The sequence below is a fragment of the Neofelis nebulosa genome, chromosome X (genome assembly GCF_028018385.1).
Source record: "Neofelis nebulosa isolate mNeoNeb1 chromosome X, mNeoNeb1.pri, whole genome shotgun sequence".
Taxonomy (NCBI): domain Eukaryota; kingdom Metazoa; phylum Chordata; class Mammalia; order Carnivora; family Felidae; genus Neofelis; species Neofelis nebulosa.
In genome coordinates, this window is record NC_080800.1 from 52618976 (window position 1) to 52643959 (window position 24984).

Genomic DNA, 24984 nt, shown 5'->3' on the forward strand with positions numbered 1-24984 from the left:
ATACAACAATCCAAACGCTTTGGGATGCAGCAAAGGCAGTCCTGAGAGGAAAATACATTGCAATCCAGGCCTATCTCAAGAAACAAGAAAAATCCCAAATACAAAACCTAACAGCACACCTAAAGGAAATAGAAGCAGAACAGCAAAGACACCCCAAACCCAGCAGAAGAAGAGAAATAATAAAGATTAGAGCAGAAATAAACAATATAGAATCTAAAAAAAAAAACTGTAGAGCAGATCAATGAAACCAAGAGTTGGTTTTTTGAAAAAATAAGCAGAATTGATACACCTCTAGCCAGGCTTCTCAAAAACAAAAGGAAGATGACCCAAATAGATAAAATCATGAATGAAAATGGAATGATTACAACCATTACCTCATAAATACAAGCAATTATCAGGGAATACTATGAAAAACTATATGCCAACAAACTGGACAACCTGGAAGAAATGGACAAATTCCTAAACACCCACACACTTCCAAAACTCAATCAGGAGGAAATAGAAAGCTTGAACAGACCCATAACCAGCGAAGAAATTGAATCAGTTATCAAAAATCTCCCAAAAAATAAGAGTCCAGGACCAGATGGCTTCCCAGGGGAGTTCTACCAGAAGTTTAAAGCAGAGATAATACCTATCCTTCTCAAGCTATTCCAAGAAATAGAAAGGGAAGGAAAACTTCCAGACATTCTATGAAGCCAGTATTACTTTGATTCCTAAACCAGACAGAGACCCGGTAAAAAAAGAGAACTACAGGCCAATATCCCTGATGAATGTGGATGCAAAAATTCTCAATAAGATACTAGCAAATCGAATTCAAGCATATAAAAAGAAATATTCACCATGATCAAGTGGGATTCATTCCTGGGATGCAGGGCTGGTTCAACATTCACAAATCGATCAATGTGATACATCACATTAATAAAAGAAAAGATAAGAACCATATGATCCTGTCAATCGATGCAGAAAAAGCATTTGACAAAATTCAGCATCCTTTCTTAATAAAAACCCTCAAGAAAGTCAGGATTGAAGGAACATACTTAAACATCATAAAAGCCATTTATGAAAAGCCCACAGCTATCATCATCCTCAATGGGGAAAAATTGAGAGCTTTTTCCCTGAGATCAGGAACACGACATGGATGTCCACTCTCACCGCTGCTGTTTAACATACTGCTGGAAGTTCTAGCATCAGCAATCAGACAACAAAAGGAAATCAAAGGCATCAAAATTGGCAAAGATTAAGTTAAGCTTTCACTTTTTGCAGATGACATGATATTATACATGGAAAATCCGATAGATTCCACTAAAAGTCTGCTAGAACTGATACATGAATTCAGCAAAGTTGCAGGATACAAAATCTATGTACAGAAATCAGTTGCATTCTTATACACTAATAATGAAGCAACAGAAAGACAAATAAAGAAACTGATCCCATTCACAATTGCAACAAGAAGCATAAAATACCTAGGAATAAATCTAACCAAAGATGTAAAAGATCTGTATGCTGAAAACTATAGAAAGCTTATGAAGGAAATTGAAGAAGATATAAAGAAATGGAAAAACATTCCGTGCTCCTGGGTTGGAAGAATAAATATTGTTAAAATGTCAATACTACCCAAAGCTATCTACACATTCAATGCAATCCCAATCAAAATTGCACCAGCATTCTTCTCAAAACTAGAACAGGCAATCCTAAAATTCATATGGAACCACAAAAGGTCCCGAATAGCCAAAGTAATTTTGAAGAAGAAGACCAAAGCAGGAGGTATCACAATCCCAGACTTTAGCCTCTACTACAAAGCTGTACTACAAAGCTGTATCAAGACAGCATGGTATTGGCACAAAAACAGACACATTGACCACTGGAATACAATAGAAACCCCAGAACTAGACCCACAAAAGTATGGCCAACTAATCTTTGACAAAGCAAGAAAGAACATCCAATGGAAAAAAGACAGTCTCTTTAACAAATGGTGCTGGGAGAACTGGACAGCAACATGCAGAAGGTTGAAACTAGACCACTTTCTCACACCATTCACAAAAATAAACTCAAAATGGTTAAATGACCTGAATGTGAGACAGGAAACCATCAAAACCCTAGAGGAGAAAACAGGAAAAGACCTCTCTGACCTCAGCCATAGCAATTTCTTACTTGACACATCCCCAAAGGCAAGGGAATTAAAAGCAAAAATGAACTATTGGGACCTCATGAAGATAAAAAGCTTCTGGACAGCAAAGGAAACCATCAACAAAAGTAAAAGGCAACCAACGAAATGGGAAAATATATTTGCAAATGACATATTGGACAAAGGGCTAGTGTCCCCAAACTGCACACCCGAAAAACAAATAATCCAGTGAAGAAATGGGCAGAAAACATGAATAGACACTTCTCTAAAGAAGACATCCAGATGGCCAGCAGACACATGAAAAGATGCTCAACGTCACTCCTCATCAGGGAATTACAAATCAAAACCACACTCAGATATTACCTCACGCCAGTCAGAGTGGCCAAAATGAACAAATCAGGAGACTATAGATGCTGGAGAGGATGGGGAGAAACAGGAACCCTCTTGCACTGTTGGTGAGAATGCAAACTGGTGCAGCTGCTCTGGAAAACAGTGTGGAGGTTCCTCAAAAAATTAAAAATAGACCTACCCTATGACCCAGCAGTAGTACTGCTAGGAATTTATCCAAGGGATACAGGAGTGCTGATGCATAGGGGCACTTGTACCCCAATGTTTATAGCAGCACTCTCAACAATAGCCAAATTATGGAAAGAGCCTAAATGTCCATCACCTGACGAATGGATAAGGAAATTGTGTTTTATATACGCAATGGAGTACTACATGGCAATGAAAAAGAATGAAATATGGCCCTTTGTAGCAATGTGTATGGAACTGGAGAGTGTTATGCTAAGTGAAATAAGCCATACAGAGAAAGGCAGATACCATATGTGTTCACTCTTGTGTGGATCATGAGAAACTTAACAGGAGCCCATGGGGCAGGGGAAGAAAAAAAATAGAGGTTAGAGTTGGAGAAAGCCAAAGCATAAGAGACTGTTAAAAACTGAGAACAAACTGAGGGTTGATGGGGGGTGGGAGGGAGGGCAGGGTGGGTGATGGGTATTGAGGAGGGCACCTTTTGGGATGAGCACTGGGTGTTGTATGGAAACCAATTTGACAATAAATTTCATATATTAGAAAACAAACAAAATAAATAAAATGAAATAAAAAATAAAATAAAATCAGGAAAGACTGGATTTTGTCTAAAGTTAAAATTGGTAAAGAAGTAGTAGTCACTTAGAATATCCAAGATAGGGGGCGCCTGGGTGGCGCAGTCGATTAAGCGTCCGACTTCAGCCAGGTCACGATCTCGCGGTCCGTGAGTTCGAGCCCCGCGTCAGGCTCTGGGCTGATGGCTCGGAGCCTGGAGCCTGTTTCCGATTCTGTGTCTCCCTCTCTCTCTGCCCCTCCCCCGTTCATGCTCTGTCTCTCTCTGTCCCAAAAATAAATAAAAAACGTTGAAAAAAAAAATTTAAAAAAAAAAAAAAAAAAAAAAGAATATCCAAGATAGGAAGATGTTTGGTCAGTTTTGTAGTTTGGACAGTGGTCATTATTTCTGTTGAGACATGATTATAAATTATTGTTTTGTTGTCAAAATAAATAAATAAATAAATAAATAAATAAATAATCTTCTTAATACATAATGAACAATACTGTTTTTAGCTTCTACAACCTGAGCCCTCAAATCAGACAAGTTCTGAGGAAGACCACAACAACATAATTAGTATCTCTGTCAGATTGCAGAACATACTATGGAGCTAAGCAAACCGTTTACATAATATGTACCAGGTGGCCTATAGGCTATTCTGTTGTTGATAGGATTAATGGCTGGATGGCTTCTGGGGTGGGATGCAGGTTTTTGCTGAAGATGTACAGAGGTGCTTGATGGTCATCAGGGGATGAAAATATGCCAGATAAGAAAAACACTACTATGAATATTTTTTAAATCCCAAGAATTGGGGGCCCTTGTGTGGCTCAGTTGGTTAAGCGTCCAAATCCAGCTCAGGTCATGATCTCATGGTTCATGGGTTCAAGCCCCACATCAGGCTCTATGCTGACAGCTCAGAGCCTAGAATCTGCTTTAGATTCTGTGTCTCCTTCTCTCTCTGATCCTCCCCCACACGTGCTCTTTCTCTGTCTCAAAAATGAATAAGTGTTTTTAAAAAGTATTTTAAAAAAATCCAATAATTGATTTTTCTTTCTCCTGTGACTTAATAGTTCATATCTGCATTATTTCAGCTCTAACCTGGGTGTTGCTATCACCCATAACTAAATAATTTCATTTCTGAGCAGAATAGTTAATGAATTCAAGTGATGATGGCTCTAAATGTACTGAAAGGGAGTATGTAAATATCATCTTTTCATGACATGACCACTTTTTCCCTAGTTTGTTCATGTAATTTCTGAGTCATTGGGCATTGGCTTCCTTCAATGTCCCATTGTGCCATCCAGTTTTTACTTTAATAAATGAAAGGTCTATGGTTGGCTTCAGCCACACCTGACAAACACAAAACTCAGCTGGACTGACTTGTTTTTGAAAGATCAGCCCAGATGAGGTTAAGGCTCAGCATGAGCAAGATAGATCACCTGATCCAGAGGCCAATATGCACTTTGGTTACAAGCCAACTCATATCTGCCAGGCCCTAAAAGTTTGGAAAACCCAGATAAGCTTCCCAAGTTATGAAGGAGATTTTTTTCATTCATTATAGACTAATAACAAAGGACACACCTTTCTGTACTTCTTCCAAAGAAGTTACAAGGTGACCTTAGCTATAACAGTGAACAATCAAACATATATGAAGCAAGGGTATTTACTTGCTTGGTCTGAACCTTAGCAATGGACTCTTCTGATATGAAACTTCAGCCACTAGCTCAACCTAATGGGTCCAGGAGCAAATGAAGTGAGACCCAGATACTGCCTGAAAGTTCATGATGCTAAGAGTTTGGTCTTGTAGAAGAAATAAGTCCTTTAGAGAAAATGCAGCCAAATAGGTCAAGGATTGCACAGATCACAGAGAAGACATGTTTCTGGACCACCAACCAATCATGATCCTGTTTGCTAGAGAAGTCTCTCACCCAGAGCACCTCCCAATCTGATAAACATCAGCTTGAATGTCCAAAACATTGGAAATAGGAGTTAATGTCAAGTTGTTCTGGGATCTTTTGGCCTCCAACCCATTAGGCCAGTTCTCATAGACCTCCTGCTCAGAATCACCCCAGAGTGTTTATTTTTTTTTTACTTTATTTTTTTAATGTTACTTTATTTTATTTTAAAAAGAGGGTGAGCATGTGAGCAGGGGAGAGGGGCAGAGGCAGAGCCAGACAGAATCTTAAGCAGGCTCCACACTCAGTGCAGAGCCTGACACAGGGCTCGATCCCATGACCTTGGGATCATGACCTGAGCCAAAATCAAGAAACAGACATTCAACCATCATAGCCACCCAGGCACCCCTCATCCTAGAATTTTTTAAAAAACAGCCAGAGTGAACCTGAATATCATATTGAGACCAAGTATATTAAACTTACTAAAGCCAGAGTTTGAAATACAAGAATTTCCTCTTACTACACTGGATCAATTGGAAGAAACCAGAGTCTCTGAAACTTTGTCCTTGACTTCCCCTTCTTGTATTAGATTCCAGGCAGGCTGAGGGATTACAGTAGTTTGTCCAGGATGGTTTTCCCAGCCTTGAGAGGCTATTTTCACCTGCTCTGCTGCATCTCTTCTCCCACCCATGCCCTGACCTTCAGCCCTGAGGCCCACAGTGGCCCTAATGGAAAATCTCTCTATGCTATAGTCTAGAAACAATTTCTAAGAGCTGTGCTCAATCTATCCAAGTTAGACTCTAATATTCTAAAAGAAAAATTATTAGTAAAACAAAAAATGACTCAGAAATTCTGTCGTTATGAGTTGAGTCAGAAGCATACCATTCCAAACTGGAGGTTACCCTGACCCTTATCTGTTTCTTGAGTCACCTTGGGCTCCATCTCCAAAATTCCTACCCTGGGCACTGTGACCATCTTCTTGGACTTGCTATGGGTACTAAGTTCCAGCCACCCATTTGAGTCTCTTCATTGCCTTCAAACCTTAAGAGATGGTGAAGGCAAGCCTAGGGAAGAGGCAGGGGGCTCAAGGAGCCCCCAATCCCTGAGGTCACCCAGACCTATCTAGGGCTCTGCACCTGGGTTCTTGAATTTCTTCATGTGGTTCTACTGGGACCAGCCCTGGGATCCTTAATTTTTCCTGAATTGTGACTTAAAGGCCAGTCTTGGAGTTTCCTGAGGAGTGGAGGTGGGGCTCCTCTAAGTTTACAAAAGGGGAGGGGGAGAATGAAGAATCTGTCATCCATGCCTCCCACATGCATAGTTCTATACTCATCAGCACCACAGCCAGAGGGTGGGTGGGCAAGGCAGAGAGAAGGGAAAGTCATTTTTTATCCATTTGACAGATGTCGTGTTAAAATATTGTAGGGGAAGGAGGGCCGTAGGTGGGGGGAGGAGCAGAGAAGGAGATAGGTTGGAACTAATGGTTCTAATGTCATCTTTAAATGTGGCCATCTGCTCTAAGGTGGTGAGAACAGGAACAACATTTAGTTAGGAGCACTTTGACTTGCTCCTATATCTGGAGAACAGAAAGAAAAAAATAAATATATTTCAGTCAATTTAAACACTTTTAAGTCGCTAAGCATGCCCACCCAGGACAAAGCCTTGCAAATGCTTTGAGCCTTTACAAAGAGAATGTAGGGGAGTCCTTACAACACAAAGAGGAAATCTGCATTTAAAGAGACCATCAGAAAGTAGAAGATGGTTTCTAGTGGCTTATTGATTTCCCTCTGCCTGTTGGCTCACAGTGAGAGAAAAGACATTGGTCAAGGCATTAAACAGTAGCTCTGGTCCTTATCAGCAGTAGTTCCTATTGAGGGGTTGGACATGTTTCTCCTAACAAAGTCTAGCACAATCCTGTGCTCTCAGCAGACATGGTAAATAGTGGATGAGCAGACGGCGGCAGCGGCGGTGTTCTATGAGTAGTCACTGGATCAGGCCTTGGGGGACACAAACTGGCTGAGTTGGAGTTGACTTACCTTCAGAGGAATGCATCATCTAAACTTAGGCTGTCTGAGAGGGCACAAGATCAGCATATTCAGACCCACCCTCAGGGCCTAGGAGGGATGGCTTTGGGTCTTTGTCCCAATGGAAAAGTGGTTGTGCTTGTAACAACAGAACTTCAAGTAGGTCAGCCAGCCTTCTGTAAGACAGCTTCTGCCTGTCTGGGCTAGGTGAAGGAGGTGGGGGTGGAGAAGGGAAGGCCCAGGGCAACTGACTGAGGGACAAAGCATCCAGTGTGATGCTAGAACTTGAACATAATCTTGACTCTGTCTCAGGTTCAAGAGCCTGGCAGTGGATTCTTATGCTCAGGGAAGATCTGGATTGGAGATTCTCAAGAACCAGCACACCTAGTTCAGCCTAACAATTTACAGATAAGAAAACTGAGGTTCCAGTGAAGAGGTTACCTAACATCTAAAGCTAGTCAGCAGCAGAGCCAAAATTAGAAACCAAGCCTACAGTATTTTAGAAAGATGGTTGTTAATTGTTTTTGGTTAAAAAACATCAATTGGTTAAAAAATTAATATCTACCCCAGTATCTAAATACTAATGTAGTATTAATGTAGTATGTGTTTTATAAACATTTACACAAAAATGGAAATTAATTGATAATGAGATTAGCAATTTAACATATAAAGAACTTCCAGTGTTTCCTCCCTGAGCTTCACTTTGGAGATCACTGTTTTAGATATTTTCTGGTACTCTTTCCTCCCTCTGCTCTACAGATATCATCCCTTCAGTACTACAACCAGCACTGCCTCTCCTATCCCTCAGGACCCCAGACAAGTCTGACCCTGGAAATTAAGAACACCTCACTATGAAGGCTAAATGCAGACATTACCAGAATATCTCTCATCACCGAACGTCTTTGCTAAAGAATCTGAAATTCAAATTCACACTAAAATGCAAAGTGCAAAAAAAAAAACAACAAAAAACAAAAAACAATGGGATGGGAAGAAGAGACTCCAGGCCCGGCTTAGTTACTGATTTGTGGTATGAACTTGGGCAGATCTAGCTCCTCTCTGAGCTAGTTGAACTGGGTTATCTCAAATGGAAAGTTGGGGTCACTTTTGAAAGATGCTGCTGCCTTGCTTCTAAAAGCAGGTTTTGACAAGAGACAGAGGGGGAGTTAAAGGGGACAGAGGAGAGGCAAAGAAAACATGGAAACAAGGAAGTCAGAAGAGGTATGTAGTCTGATAAAAAAATGTCAAAAGACAAAACTTGACTATTTCAAATTTTTGCCATGGGCTACATACACCCAAAATAGAATTCCAGTCCAAGGATGGCATTTAGGTTCCACTGCCAGAAGAAAGGGCACTGCCTTCTCCACCCAGTTCAGGACACTGGGTTCAAGCCATTCAAGGTAGTTCCATGTTCTTAGCACATTACAGTTTCTAAGTTGCTTTCACATTCATGAGCTCACTGAATGAAGCTAAGTTGCTTTCACATTCATGATCTCCCAGAAACTCTGGAAGATAAGCCAAGTAGGAATAAGACCTTACATTTTAAAAATGAGAAAATAGGCTTGGACAAAGGAAGTCACTCAGTTATCCCAGGAGCAGAGGCCAGAAGAGAACTCAGATCTTCTGACTCATAGTCCAATGTTTTTCTTCTAATAATAAAAAAGATGGCTAACATTTACTGAGTGCATACTATATGTCAAAGGCAAATCTAAGTTTTTACATATACTAACTTATTTGATCCCCATTTTAAAAATGAAGAAACCAAGGTTCAAAGAGTTGAAGTGATTGCTGAAGGTCACACAGCTAGAACCAAAACCCAAATAGTTTCACTCTAGAACCAGTGATCTTAACCTCTGCTCTCCATAGCACATCCTCATGCCCCACAGGTTCAAAGAACCTCCAAAGTATAGCAAGGCATAGAACAGTGGGTATATAACCATTAAAAAAAGAAAAATTAGGGGCGTCTGGATGGCTCAGTCGGTTAAGCGTCCAACTTCGGCCCAGGTCATGATCTCACAGTTCATGAGTTCGAGCCCCGCGTCAGGTTCTGTACTGACAGCTTGTCACCTGGAGCCTGTTTCGGATTCTGTGTGTGTGTGTCTCTCTTTCTCTGCCCCTCCCCAGCTCATGCTCACACTCTGTCTCTGTCAAAAATAAATAAACTTAAAAAAAAATGAATATATCCATATATATTTATATATCCATAGAACATTTCTCTGGAAGGACCCACTGGTGACCTCTGCAGAGGCAGCCACGTGGCTGGAAGGGAGCAGCAGGAGGGAGATTTTTCACTGTGCATCCTCTTATATCATTTAGATTTTGACCATGTGGATGTATTTCCTATTAAAAAATAAAATAATTTTAAAATAAGGTGTCTAGGGTCAAGGGAGCTGGGGAAACTGTGTGGCTGCTTCTTGGCAGGGCTTCAGCAGCTAACTCTTCCCTATACACTCTTTGGGCTCTCAAACTTGAAGAACAGAAGGTGTCTCTCTCCTTTTTTCCTCCAGTTTCCCCACTCCAGAAACTGTCTAACCCTCCAGACAGGGAAGTACCATAGTCATCCTGCAGATTTTAGCAGCACAAATGAAAAACACTTTCATTTAGGCTCCCACAGCCTATTAGAGGCCATAGGAAAGTAACATATTCACAGCAGGATAGCTGAAGAAAGACATAAAAGGCCATCTTCCCTGATGCCTAGCACCCAAGGCATGACTTCCACAGATTATTTCATCGCCTTCCTGTTACCACTCAGTTTCAATGTATCTCTCCTAGGTTCAGAAAGGCAAAAATATACAAGGTAGAAGGCCTCCTAGAAAATCTGGCCCAGCGTAAGAGTCTATAATATACAAGGAAGAACACATTAAGTGAGAAAAAGTCAGCCCAGCTGAAATTTAATGTCCACATCAAGGCCAGGTGAGAATCAGCCAAGATGGTCTCAAGGGACTCTCCCAGCTTTGGTTCTTGAATAACCACTATCTTATCCTTCAAGAGTTGGCAAAATACTCCACAGACTAAGGCCCTCAAATATTATATTCTTAGATACATTTCTACCTAAACACTTATGCAGGTCAGCCATACAAAGCTTCTGTACCCTGGAAGCTATGATGAGGTGGGGGTTGATCAAGTGCCTTCAGGGACCTCTCTCTGAAGTAGCTTAAATGGGCAGCACAATTCCCTATCACAACAGTTTAGCATCTTCTCCAACGCTGCACTGCTTCCAACATGCAGGATACCAGTAGGACTTAAGCTGCTGTAGAAGGGATGAAAGATCAGTGAATGTGCCTCTCAGGGACAAGCAGGATACTTCTGGTGAAGGCCAGGCCCCAGATAGCCCCCCTTCCTTGTTCTGTGTCAGAAACAAATCAAGTTTTTAAATTATGTTAACTTAAGCTGCCATGGGCAGCTTTCTTTAGCACTGGATTTCTGGCTGGTAGCTTGGAACTACATATAGAAAGAACACTAAACAGAGTCTGAAGGCATGGATCCACCACTGCCTAATTATATAGCCTCAGGCTGGTCTCTCCCTCCACTGTGCTTCAGTATCCACATCTGTAAAATGGAGACAATACTGTCCTTAAAGGAAGGATAGGGGAAAGGAGTGAGAACTAAAATGAAAACAAGCTCCTGAATTACCTCTAAACTACCTGTAATAATGACCTGGATGAACTCTTAAGAATCCAAACAGCAGCAAAACATGTTCAACATTTTATAAGACACATTTCACATCCTTTGCCATGATGAATTCTTGTATCCAACAATCCTGAGATTTATAGTTAAGCCCACTTTACAGATTAAAAAAACAGGCTTGGAAGACCTTTGGCCACAATGTATAATGGCAAGAAGAAATCTGAACTTGAGCCTATGTAGTCTAGTTCCTGACCCATCCCCTTCAACAAAGCAGGTGAAATAGTCCTGAGCACAAAATGGAATAAGGCACTCTCTTGGGGTCAGCATTCCAGGTTGCTTCCTCTGGCAGATGGCAGGTATAGGTGGTCTGACTTTGCTTTTCCTAGATTAGGAAGAAGTCCTTGCTCCTGATGTCCTCCACTTTTCCTTGCTGCCTAGGGTTCTGAGGAGGCAAAACTGTATAATGTTGCAAACCTGTTTTCTGAGAAAGGATTGACCTAGCACTGAAAAAAATCTGTAAGGTTGAGGGTGACCCCAGTATGACTTTGATCAACCTGACACCATGAGGTTTCCTCTCCCTCACCCCCTTTTCTTTCTATGGCTACTGTGATAGGAGTCAGGCCTGGTTGTTGATGGGCATTGAAAGTAGCTTATGGATGGAAGTACAGATTCATGGGTGAAGAATTAGTACGTCTGCAAAGCATTTTCTCAACTTTTAGTCTGAGTTCTTGCCAGCATCTGAGGGATATACTGGCTATTTTGCCTACAGACCAAAGAAGACCCAGACAGAGGAGGGAACCCTGACTGAGGTACACCCTAAGTTTCAAAACAGTGACTGGAATTCATGTTTCTTGATCTCAAATGCAAAGTTGAGAAACAAGCATAGGCCTGTCATAGTCAAGAGTATCCCACTCAGGGTAAGGTTGCTGCTGCAGGGCAGACCTGGCACACTCTAGCTACCTGTCTCTCTGCTTAATACCTTCAATCAACACTGAGTCTAGGGTTCTCTCCTTCCAGCTCCAGCCTTTGGTTACTAAAGGCCAGAAAGGCCTCCCTAGGACATCCCGACCTGATTTCCAGGTTGAGAAATTCTAAAAATAGCAGGTCCTCATTAGTGGGGCCAGATGGCTCGAGCTGTTGTGCCTAGGGGCAGGGTTGTGGTCATTAAGAATGTGGCTATTGAAGTGGCCTGAGGTGATCTCTAAAAATGGTTCCTATTCACTTGACCCAGAAAATCCTACAAAATCATGCAAAGCAAGAGGTTCAAATCTTCATGGTTACTTCAAGAACACACATGAAACTGCCCAGGCCATCAAGAGTATGCATATGTGAAATGCCACTAAGTATGTGAATGATGTCACTTTGCAGAAACAATGTGTGCCATTCCATTGCTACAATGGTGAAGTAGGTAAGTGTGTCCAGGACAAATAGTGCAATGGGACACAGGGCCAGTGGCCCAAAAAGAGTGCTGAATCTTTACTTCACATGCTGAAAACTGCAGAGAGTAATGCTGAACTTAAGGGTTTAGATGCAGATTCTCTGGTCATTGAACACACCCAGGTGAACAAAGTCCCCAAGATGCAGCATAGAACTTACAGGGCTCACAGTTGGACTAACCCATAAATGAGCTCTCCCTGCCACATCAAGATTATCCTTACTGAAAAAGAGCAGATTGTTCCTAAACCAGAAGAGGAGGTTGCACAGAAGAAAAAGATATCCCAAGAGAAACTGAAGAAACAAAAATTTATATCCCAGGAGTAAATTCTGCATAAAATGCAAATAAAAGTTTTTTTTTAAAGAAGAAGAAAATGGCTGTTCTCTCTACCCACCACTGACCCAGAAGAGGCTGGGTCTTACACATCCTGCTACTTCCCCTCACATCCTCCCACATACAATTTAGATATACTTGCTGGGGTCCAAGTTGTTACTTCGTTCCCAAGAAAAATGAACTGTAATATTCAGTTACTTTAGGTTGTCTAGGACATCCTTTCACAATCATATCATTCCATAATTGTTTGGAAGTGGATTGGTGGATGGAGGAGCAGGTTCAAGCTTTCTGCGCTGATTAGTGCCAATTTATCTTCTCCATTCTTCTCCATCTGCCTATTAACACAACATCTGAGGGCTCAGCTGCAAATTTTGTTTGCATTGAAGAGACTGCTATAACACATGCCATCTTGAGTATCCATTTTATCCTTGAGCTCACTGCTCTCTGAAGTCTGATTTCATGGATAAAGGAAGGGAGGGCCAGAGCAAACTGATAAAGGCCCACCAGGTGGGGCCAGCACTGGGATGTGCCCACTTGGAAAGTTGGGACAACTAGTTGGTTCTAAGGGTAGCATGTGTTCTGGATCAGAGTGTGCCCCATAGGGGTGTATGGGGCATGTGAGTGTGCCCCATAGGTGTGTTAAAATGTATCTCATCAGGGGAGGGTGATTCATGCAGGTAAGTTCTTTAAAGTATGTATTTTAGGGATAGGAGTGTATTTTCTGGGGGTAGGAGTATATCTGAACATGCATCTCAGTGTGCCCTATGTGTATTTGGGTGTGTGGTCATACCTTATATGCATGCACGTGTGTCCACACATACAAATTTGCATAAGCATGCATCATATGTGCCTTTGTGGGTATACCCTGCCCGTACAGAGTAAGTCCAAATGTGAGTGTACCTCATGATAAACTGAATGTGTGTGTTCCAAGTGTGTCAATGTGAAAGTGTACTCCACACTTGTATCCCATGTGTATCCCAAATGTACCTCACAAAAAGAAAACCTCCAAACTGAACATGAAAGGCAAAAGAATCTAGGGCTACCCTTCATGCATCCCTGGATGATATGATATTTGAGTGGACATACCATATGTCAAAATAGATGTATCTGAAATGTCAATCAGTAGTTCAATACCAACCTAGCCAGAATTATCTAGTGGCATCTGCCTGGTTTTATCTGCTATTGACTAACTTTTATAACAAGACCTAGACAGAAACAAAGTGCAGAAGGAATCTTTAGAACAATATCACTGCCAAAGGCCACTTGGTTGGTTGGTTGGTGAATTGATAACAGTTAACTCTACATTCTAAGCTCTTCCTTGCACACCACTGCTTTTAAGAAGCAGCACTGATCTGAGTCAATCAGAGCAATTCTATGAGTCAATTTCCTTAGCCCTAAAATGGGGAATAATCCTGGCCTTGCTCACCTCATAGGGTTGTGGAGAAAAGGCCAATGTGGCCAATGTGGCCAATGTGTGTATAGAAAACCATACAATAGTCCTTATCTTCTAGCTCTGCCCCCCAAGAAATGAGAATTTTCCAAACAAAATGATACAGACAAAGGCGAAGAGTGTTGATTTGTTCTAAGTAGGTCATTTGTTAGGAGCCTGCAGTTTCCAACACAACTCCTAATTGTATCATGAAAACCCAGTGATGCTCATCACAAATCCTAGCCAAGGACCTGGGGGCCAAGAATTGATTTTTAATTGCCAGGTGCCTCGATGGTTCTGGCTTGATGGACTTTAGAAGGCACTAAATAAAAACACAATTCTGGCTTTCTGCCAAGCTCCTCTTTTAGCTTTGCAGGAGACAGGGAGAGAGAAAGCTAGTCTGCTATTCATAGCAATATGTATGTGGCTGGGTGGGAGAGATGGAGCTGAGGGTAAGTAAAAGAAAGCCTCCTATAGAAAAAAATCCAGCTTTCCACCAAGGATCCAAGACATGGGCCAGGTCACAGAACTTTTATACTTTTAATGGAGAGAAGTAAAAGAGTCCTTCATGCTGTGACTGAGAAATAAGGCACAAAGACAATGATATTTGTTCAAGATCACCCAGTGACTGAGTTCATATTTGCAGCCCCTCTTAAGTCATGTGTATGTCTTTCATTAACAAAACCTTTACAAAGGGCCTACTGAGTGTCACTTCCCTCCATTATAACAGTCACACTGATATTTCTGCCTCAGAGAGTTCTCAGGGATTTACACCCCAATTAACAGAAAAGAAAACGAATTCAGAGAGGCTAAGTACCTTGCCCAAGGTCACAAAACTAAAAAATGACAGATTACTAGTTCAGTGACCATTTGCTTCCCATCATACTACACAGGTTTCCTTCACCATCTGTGAAAATCAAAAGCAGCTTGCAAGCCACAGGTCCAGGAACTCACATCCTTGCTAGGCAATGTTCTAGTTCCAGTACTACTACAAACATACTGTGCTTCCTTGAGTGAGTCCTTTCTCTTTCTAAGCCTTCTAAGCCTAGTTTTCCAGCTTCCACAATGAATTAGATTCAGAATAGCTGTAATACCCTTTTCTAGAAGATACAGCCATTAAATGGCACTATAACTTCCAGAGCTTGAGCCCAGATCAGATGTTATATGACAATGACTCTTTGAGTCTCATTTTTCTCATCTGTAAAATGATATTTCCTGTCCTTACTACTTCACAGGACTACAGAAAACATCAAGTGAGATAATTTGTAAAATCCCTAAAAAGTGTAAGACAGTGTTGATTCTTGACAATCAAGAATCAAGCAAGCATTACTAGCCCCAGTTGCCTTTCTCTAAATCTAAGTACAGAAAGTGTCTATGTGCATTTTGTCCAATAAATCTTCCTGAGTCCTCCTGTGCAGTTCAACCTTGATTCTCAAGACAAGCAGTTCATTTGGTTGCAAGGTCTAAGGGAAATTAATAAATCCCTCCACTCCCTTTGGGCCCTAACCACAAAACAGTCTCATAGTTTTGCCTTTGTTCTGAGCCCCCCCCCCCGCCCACTATACTAGGTCTACCACAGCCTCTCCTAGGGTCACCTGGCTCCCCATTGCCTGCCTCTTTCCCAATGTCAAAGCAGCCACTACTGCCCAGACCTCCTGCCAACCAGCAGGGTTCACAAAGGGAGGAGGAAGGAAGAGAGTGGGCAGAGGAGAGGCTGTGGGAGGTATAGCTAAAAGTAGCTGCTGTCTTTAGGCACCACATTCTGAGGGGGTGGGGGTGGGCACTTAGCACATTCTTCCTGCAGCCAGCTGGGCATGGAGGTGCATGGCTCCCCCTCCTCTAATGAAGGCAGGCAGGCAGAGTTCAGAGCTTCCAGAACCATTCCCAGAGCTGTTTATGCATATGCAGTGCTGGCCTCTTCTGGACCCTGAGGGTGGATGTTTGCACAGCACAGGGCTGCATCCAGGGCTCCCTCCCTCAGAAGAACTAATGTAGTCTGCATTGCAGGAGATTCTATGATTTCCTATCCCTCACCTCACTGCCTGGCACCCCAAGAACTACTGACAGGCCTGCTCCCCTCCAGGAGGTTACATAATACTACTGTTCTCCCAGTTTCTCTATCAACTTGCTTTCTCCAGCCAAACTCGAGAGTGCATTCAGGTCTCTGATCTAGCCAAAGGAGCACTGAGCCAGCACCCCATAGCAGAGGTAGCAGGTTACAGAACATAAAGTCCTGATTTGAGGACTCAGGATCCCAGGCCCATCATTGAAACCTTGGACAAGTCCCTTTTCCCTTCAGTGACTTAGTTTTCTCACTTGTAAAATAGGAATGCATGCTATAGATCTCCAAGGTATTCTTATCTCTGTCCCTTTGTGATTCTCTGTGAATCCTGCCCACTTAAGTGAAAGAATTACCTGCCCTACCTAAGTTTGTCCTATCTTCTAAGCAGTCTGTCTGAGCTGGGCAGAGCCATTCCCACTGTCCTAATCCCAATTTCCCTAATAAGTAAGGTCTACTCTGGCAAGATTCTAGACTCTGTCCTCCACCTCTGTCCTAGGCCCATTTCAACCAAACTAGTTCTGCTTTTTCCTGTTCTATATAGAAGCTTCTGGCTCAGATTTCACTTGAAAATATGGTTCTTCTATTGAATTCACTCCTCATTTTAATGACATGGGAACTGAGGCCTAGTGGGGAATGGCCTTTATCCCCTGGTGGGAAAGTGGCAGCAAGGTAGGAACAGAGCCATGGCTTGCTTCCAGGGGTCCCAAGACAATTTCCAGTGTTTTTATTTCCTACTGAAGGTATGCCTTCCATATAGTGTCTCTGCTATGCATAAACAACTTTCCTTCTTCTCTGATACCAACTCTTGACTTTGATGCTCAAAGACCAAATGGCCAATTCTTGCCAAGGGAAACTAGCACAGAAGAATGATAAGGGCAAGAAAGAGCTGACCTCAAACACACCCTTAATGTTTCCTTTTCCTCCAGGTTGCCCCTTCACTCCTTTCTTCTAAGTTTCCTCATGAGTTTTGCTCTATGTCAGTGGAACCCCTTCAGTTCTGAGTCATGACCACATTCTGACCACAGAGCCCACTATGCAGGACACACTGGAAGAACTACAGGATATAGTGTCGAGAGGCCTGGTTTCTAGGTCAGGAACTACCACTTCCTGAACTGTGTGTCCTTGAGTGAGTCACTTAATCTCTCTATGCTTCAGTTTCCTCAACTACTTCCAGGTTTTAAAAGGAGCCAATGACAATGAGAAAGAATGAAATATGGCCTTTTATATCAACATGGATGGAACTGAAGAGTGTTATGCTAAGTGAAATAAGTCATACAGAGAAAGACAAGATACCATATGTTTTCACTCTTATGTGGATCCTGAGAAACTTAACAGAAAACCATGGGGGAGGGGAAGGGAAAAAAAAGTTAGAGAGGGAGGGAGCCAAACCATAAGAGGCTCTTAAAAACTGGGAATAAACTGAGGGTTGATGGGGGGTGAGAGGGAGGGTAAAGTGGGTGATGGGCATTGAGGAGGGCACCTGTTGGGATGAGCACTGGGTGTTGTATGGAAACCAATCTGACAATAAATTTCATATTAAAAAAATAAAAGGAGCCAATGAAATGACTAGAGAACTTTTTCCAAATTCTTATTAACAGTAGTAGTATTAACTAAATAAATGGCTACTTAAAATACCACAGGAAGGGGCTCTGGGCTGTCAAAGTAGCCACACCCTTTCCTCCTTTCCCAGACAGACCTACGAGGCTGATATTTTATCTATAAGAGGCAATTCTCAATTATCCATGCAACATGTCTTTTCAAAGACTGCTAAATCTCAAACTGGAATCTTTCTGCCACTCAGTTCACTGTTGGGCTCTCTTCCCTGCTGGCAGCCACTGTGTGCTCAATGAATACAACCTTTTAGAAGAAACCTAAGCCAAATATAATTAGGAAAGCAGATCCATTACCCCCACCCCAAATCACCCTATGTATTCCAAATCAGCTAAAAGGTATCTTTTGGATTACCTGCTGGTTTTGAATAATAATATCCTTAATCATTTTGATCATTTTTGTTAATCACAAAGTAAGCACACATCATTAGCCAGAAGAAATCTTTGAAGCTATCTAATCCTCCTATCCTATCTTGCAGATGAGGAATCCAAATTTCAAAGGGGAGAAGTAATTTACCCAAGGTCACACAGCAAAGGAACAGAATCTTCCCTACTATTACAGCAAATGCACAAGGACTCTTTTTTCCTGAAGGGTTCAAACCATCTCACAGCTGATAATTTTAAATCTAAATAGGTCCCCAGACTACTCACTCTCTAGGGTTGAGTCCTTTTTAGAGTGGGCACAAGCCCCTCAAATTCATCAAGGCCCCCACAATCCTAGAATAAAATCTCACCATCTGTGAAGCCTGCCTATTCATGTGTGCAATAAGCTAGATTCAGGCTGAGCTGACATTTCCTTTTAACATAGCAGTCATTATCATCCCTGGCTGAACATTACTGTTACCTCAAGGAGCTTTTAAAAAAATATTGATGCCATGGCCACCAGATCTCCAAAGATTCTGGGAATTGTTGTTAGTTTTGTTAACTTCTAAGGTGATTCCAATGTGTGTCTAGGGCTGAGAACCACTGGTTAATAAAACAATTCAGCCAACCAAGGCAAACATGCACAAAGATGTTCCCAAACTTTCTCAAAACCAAATATATTGTTTTAAAGCTACATCTACGATGCCCTGTTTTTCCAAAAAGGGGAAAAGAAAAGTGATGGTACACAAAATCTACAGTTGTGGCACTGGCCCTCAGAAAATCCTGGACCTAGTTAAGAAACATATAGTTTATGGGTACTGAAAGAAAATAGGGAATTCTGGAGCCTGAAATAGGATTTACCAGGATTAAGATGCCAAGTGACTCATACTCCTTTCTCTGATGAGGTCATTGGCTTGGTAGATGATTGACAGAAACCTAGAATACATCTTGATTTCTACAAAGCATACAAATCTATCATGACACGTTATCCTCATTAACATGTTGGTAATATAAATGAGGGTAGAGCCCAATGTATTCTGCACTGGTTGACCAGATATATACAAAAGTTAATGGGCTGTAATTCCAAGAAGGGGCTCTGGTGAGATTACCCCCATCATATTGAATATTTCTTTGAATCAATAATTTGGATAATACTTATTCAATTTCCAAATGATGCAATGATAAAATAAACTGTTAGTCTATTTCATGACATAAAGAAAAAAAAATTTAAACCCCTCCCCAAAAGCAAGAATAGACCAACCAAGGGAAATAAAGTTTAACTGATGCAATGTTAGAAGAGACTGCTAATTTGTTGCACAGTATAAAGAAAAAATTTTTTAAACCCATAAAAAGCTAGAACGGACTAACCAAACAAAATAAAATTTAATGAATTTGGTTCAAAAAAGCCTCAAAGAACCAATTTCACAACAGAGTAGAAGACTGGACTAGACAGCAAAGCATTTGAGCTTACAATCCCAAAAGGTAGTACAATGGTTCCTAACGCTGGCTACACATTTGAATTACCTTAGGGAGCCTTAAATTTGAAATTTAAAGGGAAAAAAAAGCTGTCAAGGACCTATCCAATTAAATTAGAATCTCTCAGAGTGGGGACCTGGCATGGATATTTAGGAACTCCCCAACTGATCTGAATGTTCAGGGAGGGTTGAGAACCAGTAGAATGCTACATTAGATATTTCACAGATAGATCAAAGTCCCTTTGTACTTCATCCTCATCAAGTGGCATCTGGAGTAGCATAATCAGTTCTGAGCAGCACATTTTAAAAGGAATATAGAAAAATAAGAGTACTTTGAAAGGAAGGACAATTGTATGAAAACGGCAGTTCCTTCAAAACATTTTGTATTTTAGTCTTCACCAATTCACACTGCCTTTCTCCTTAAAGATCCCAAATATTAAGTTTTCATAAGACTAAAGGAAACCCTTTGATGTATATTCAAGATAAAAAGTCAGTATATTATTTAATAAGGAATTCTGTGCAAAATTGCTGTAAAAATGAAAGGTACGAAAAAGTACTAAAAATGTAAGCAAGCAAACTTAAGGAAGCTATATGACTTCAGGAATGACTCACACACCTCCCTCTTTACCTGACTTCATTCAGCTTCACACTAGCTGGAAATGATCAACTCCAACTCTCCCCACTCTCCATTTGAAAGGCAGACCCACGTCCATCTCACCAATGTCTCTGACCTTTACTTACCTCATCTGTAACACAGGGAAAAACAATCATCTCTACCCACTGCACAACGCTGATGTAATGCACAAAATTAGAAAATATGTAAAATTACTTTGTAAACTCCATAGGCCATGAACTGACAAGGGGACACTAGTAACTGTCATTACTGGACTGTATCCCAAGTCTTCTCTATCTTCTAGGCCTTTACCCCTTAATAGTTTTTCTACTTTGTGCTTTGGAGCCAGGGCAAAGCACAGTTAACTAAATACTCTTGAGAGTTAGACCCACCTAATGACAGGAGACACTCTAGGCAGATATCAGAAGAGCTAAGGTTTGATCAAGGATTCTTAGAAAATCAGAGCCTCAGTTGGACTTAGAAGAAGTTGCAGAGTTACAAATAAGAGCTAGAGAATATAAGATTCCCCACCTCTATCCCACTTCTTGAGGCAAAGCTAATGTGGGGCTGGATCCAGATGCTTTGTGTGAGATCTTCTGAGAAGGTGGTTATTTTGGAAGAATAGGTTCAAGTCCCAATCATGTGTTCATCCAGAAAAACACTCCACAGGCCAAAGGGAGCAGAGGCCAAGATAACAGACAAGGCTGGAAGGACATGCTTTAGCACCATCATTGCAACTGTGAGATTGTGCCCTCTAGTCAGAGCCAAGTGCTCTCAATCTGGGCCTCACCACAGGGCAGAAGAGTACCTCACTCACAGGTTCACTGGAATCTCTCAGCTCCCTAAACACTTAATCACCACACAAGTGAATGAGAAAATCAGCCAAGGCCCAAGACCTGTTCACCAGCCCCACAATCAAAATGGTCTTCCTATTTGCCCAGCCTTCCATTTAGAAACTATTCAGAGACCAACAACCTAGAAACAAAACTCCCCAAACTCCACATTACAGCCAAGTTGGGCATTTTCCTAAGCCACAGACAAAATTGGGGCATACTACACAAATAGATGCTACAGGTTCTGGCAGGGGCTGTCTCAATGGGGGAAAGGCACTGCTCAGTTTGTTCCTACCACACTATCCCTCCACCTCCTCCCTGAATCAGGCAAAAGTCAGAGTGGAAAAAAAAATATTTTTCAGGGCCTACAGACTTCCTTGCACTGAAATCTGGGCTGTGAAATGACTCAGTTAATCTTAAGAAGGCATTTGGAAGAAAGGAGAAAGGAATTTGAACCCAGGAGCTTTCCAATAAACAGTCCCCATGGCTAAAAGTCGGCTAGGCTCTGTATGCCTTCTGTGGACGTGTTTTCTAGGCATTTGCAGGCAATGAGGATCTTGTTCTTTTTTTGTCCACTTCCCCAAAAGCATCTCTCTAAGTCTTGCTGGGCTCCAGCTCCCATTTTCTAGAGGCCTTTGTGCCTGGACCTTTAAAGGGTGGGCTCTGGAGCTCAGCAGGAACTGAGTAATGCAGGAGGTTGCTAGGATACTGGTAAAGGGCTGTTCCAGAATCCCCTGGTGGGGAGCTGGAGGGGAAAATTTCTGAGCTAGAATTTTGTCCATCCTAAGAACAAAATCCTATCCTCTACCCAATGCAGTCAGAGAGGAAGAAAGGGAACTAGAAACTTAGTTGGGAAAAGATGGGATAAATCAGAGAGGAAAAGCCCTCTTCTCTTCCATCTCCCCTTCCACAGTAGGAATGGGGGCAGAGTAGATGAGGCTATATCAGAGGGGAGAGTAAATGGAGAAGGGAGAAGATGAAGAGACAGAAGAGGGATGGTAAAAAAGTAAAAATGCAGAGGGTTCCGCTCTTCTGGGCTGCATTTTTCATATTCTCCCACTCTTCTCTTTTTGCATATCCTCACAAGTCTGAAGGAGAAATGCCAAACCTTTAGGATTCACACAAGTAAAAAGCCACACTGCCAACTTTGGTTCTCTACTTCCCAAACTCCCTTTTAGCTGCTCTTGGGTGGCCTGCCATCTGGCTAGCAACATCCCCTTACTTGCCTAGAGATAAGTTAATTTGAAAAATGCTTACCCATTTTGTCAACTAAATTACTGATGGAAATACCCCTTTAGCCTGAGGGGTTGTGAAGTAGCAGGAGTGGTAGGGGAAATACCCATCCAGTCTGGCACCAGTCAAATCTTTACAGGCCCTAGCACAAGGAGCCCATTCAGAACTGTGGAACACTCAATGCATGCCCTGCTGTTTTTCCTCATTCCTAGCACAACCAACCCCCAGCAACATTCAAGAATGTACATCCTCTCCCCTACACACACACACACACACACACACAGAATGGTGTGCATACACACCACAAACATACTGTCACACACCCTACACACATACATTCCCAAAGGTTCTCTGCCAAGGGTCTGTCAGGCACTCAGAGGTGAAAGTTGTGGCATTTCATAACACTATTTTGTCACAAACCTGGCTCAAAGACTAGACTTACAGAACTCTTCTCACCTTAAAGGGTGGGGGGAAGCAAAAAGCATTCCATTGCTGTAATCCAGTTTTCTTCCCACACAGCTAGGTAAAAAAATCTCTTAGGTAAAACTTAAGTTTCACCAGATACCAGCAATAAGGTATTTCCTCCCTCCACCCCATCACCCATTGCTTAACATTTCATTTTTCTTTTCACTTGTCTTTCCAGTTGATCGTCCTCTGATTTCAAGTGCATATGGGCACCCAAAATCACAAAACGCAATAACTTGGAGGTTACCTAATCCAACCATCCCCAAAAGCCAATGTTACAGGGAACCCCAAACACATTGAGAAGGAAAAAAAATTCCCAAGGTCAAATAACTGCTCAACAGACAGAACTCAAGTCTGTAGCTGCCCAGCCTGGAGATTTTCCTGTCCAATGTGTCTCAAAACAAAGTGTCCAGCCAAAATATAAGCTTACTTTAGATAATACCACTAGAACTAAGGATGTGTGTGTGGTGGTGGTGGGGGGGTGACGCTCACAAGATTCTCTTTGCAAAGAAACAAGTTCAGGTCAATCCAGACCCCCCCAAAAAAAGGGACCGAAAAGTAAATAAGAATTAATACCACCAAACTTCCCAGATCACGCTTATACTATGGTACCAACAGAATTAAAAACAAAAACAAAAACAAACAAACAAACAAACAAACAAAAAAAAAAAAAAAAAACCTTTTACCCAGATCAAGCCAATAGCACACCCTGAGGCTCAAAACCTCTTCGGAGGACATTAAATAATACTTTCTGGGTTCTGAGGTCAGGGCAATTTCGAGAGCCCCCTTCACAGCCCCTTTCCCTTCATAGTCATTTCCAAAAATATTGAACAACAGGATATGGAACCTGACAGCACAATGGCAGCAGTTTCGTACATCACACAGGAGTAGTCGCCCACATGGGTACAGGGGGAACATGCATGTATACTGTATGTGCCCTGATTCATTGCTACATGGGCCAGAAATGGCACTATTTCAAGTCAGGTAAACACAGAATGAGGAATACCTGCCAATCAGTGGGTGGAAGTGGAGAGAAAAAAAATATGCACATTGGCATCACAGACAATTTTTTCCTGGCTTTTCCATAGGTGTTCTCAGTGGAAAGAGAAATATAAAATAATAACAATAGCAATAATAACTACAACCACCACCATCTGACAGAAATGCAAATATATGTCAAAATTGAATGTTACTTGTAGTTCATGCCTTCCCCAGCTCTCATCCCATTCCATCCAGACTTTTTTGGAGGGGGAGGGTGCTCAAAACTCTCAATTTAGCATGATACATACTTTCATTTTGTTATGGAAATCTTTCAATTAGCGAGACCTCTGATCTTAAAGAACAAGGAAGCAAACAAAAACCATCACTTTCTCATTAGCACTAGCAAGTTCTATTTAAAATGTAGTTCAAGAACATCATGTAAATGAGAATATCCAAAAGAGGCATATACAAATACCATTATTCCCAGGGTGGGTAAAGACCTGGCTTTTGTTGTTTTTCAGAGGACACGCAGAAAAAAATCCACAAACTCAAATCCAATGGTACAATCTTCTCTGGGAAAAGGAAGCTAAACAGCTCTTATCAAGGTCTTCTCTTGCCAATTCATAAAGATCAGAGAAGGCTTTTATGTCTCAGTCCATGATTCCAAAGAAATTGACATTAAATGTTTTAATAAATGCTTTAAAGGTGGCTTCTTTCCAGACTGTAAACTGTGATCCCTGAACAGCAAATTGAGAGTCAAATGACACAGTCACCAACTGCCAGCTCACTGCACCCCACCGCATCACTTCTCAAATTCTCACTTCTCATTAGAGACTAAAGAATCATTTTCCTTAAATTCATTCCTTGTATCGATTTTTTTCCCTCTAAACATCCAGCACAGGGCTGTCTTTCCTAAGATGTCAAAAATCCATCACGCTCTTCCCACACCCCCCTTTCTCCACAAACAAACCCAAATTCACTCCTGATGGCAGGAGAAAATTTTTGACTAAAATTCCCTGATGGAATTTAAAGGTAGTTTTCAAGAAAATGAGTTGACAAGACACCACAAACAGCAAAGCCACTGTTTAAGGACACAGATCTTGCTCCGTGAACGTCACATAGATGGAGAATGCACACACACATGCACACTCAAATAGAATGCATTTCTTTATCAACAATTTTACTCAAGCAATAAGCAACTACATTCACAGGCATATTTAAAAGACAAGACATGACAAAAGATTTAGGGAGAGATAATATACCAACGTCATACATATCACAGCGAGGCCATGTTGAAGCTCAAAACGTTTTCCCCCCTGAGTAAGAAAGCTTGCTCTTTCTCTCCCTTCCTTTCCCTGTCACTGTCTGTCTCTGTCTCTGTCTCTCTCTCTTTTTTTTTT

General features: G+C 41.6%; 1 protein-coding gene across 7 annotated transcripts in view; it reads right to left on the reverse strand.

The window, feature by feature from the left end:
- The window catches only part of ARHGEF9 (Cdc42 guanine nucleotide exchange factor 9), a 205743-nt gene that overhangs the window by 152715 nt on the left and 28044 nt on the right, over window positions 1–24984 (reverse strand). Inside the window, exon 1 of one of the 7 annotated variants that reach the window (XM_058712277.1) lies at window positions 24858–24969. The exons of 4 other annotated variants lie outside the window; for them this stretch is intronic. Coding sequence is in view for 2 of the 3 variants with exons in the window: in XM_058712276.1 (XP_058568259.1) it covers window positions 24851–24859 (9 nt within the window). In the remaining variant the exon portion in view is untranslated. Of the gene's footprint in view, window positions 1–24846; window positions 24970–24984 lie in introns of those variants that run through there. 2 more of the 7 variants (XM_058712276.1, XM_058712275.1) reach the window with 2 other exon arrangements.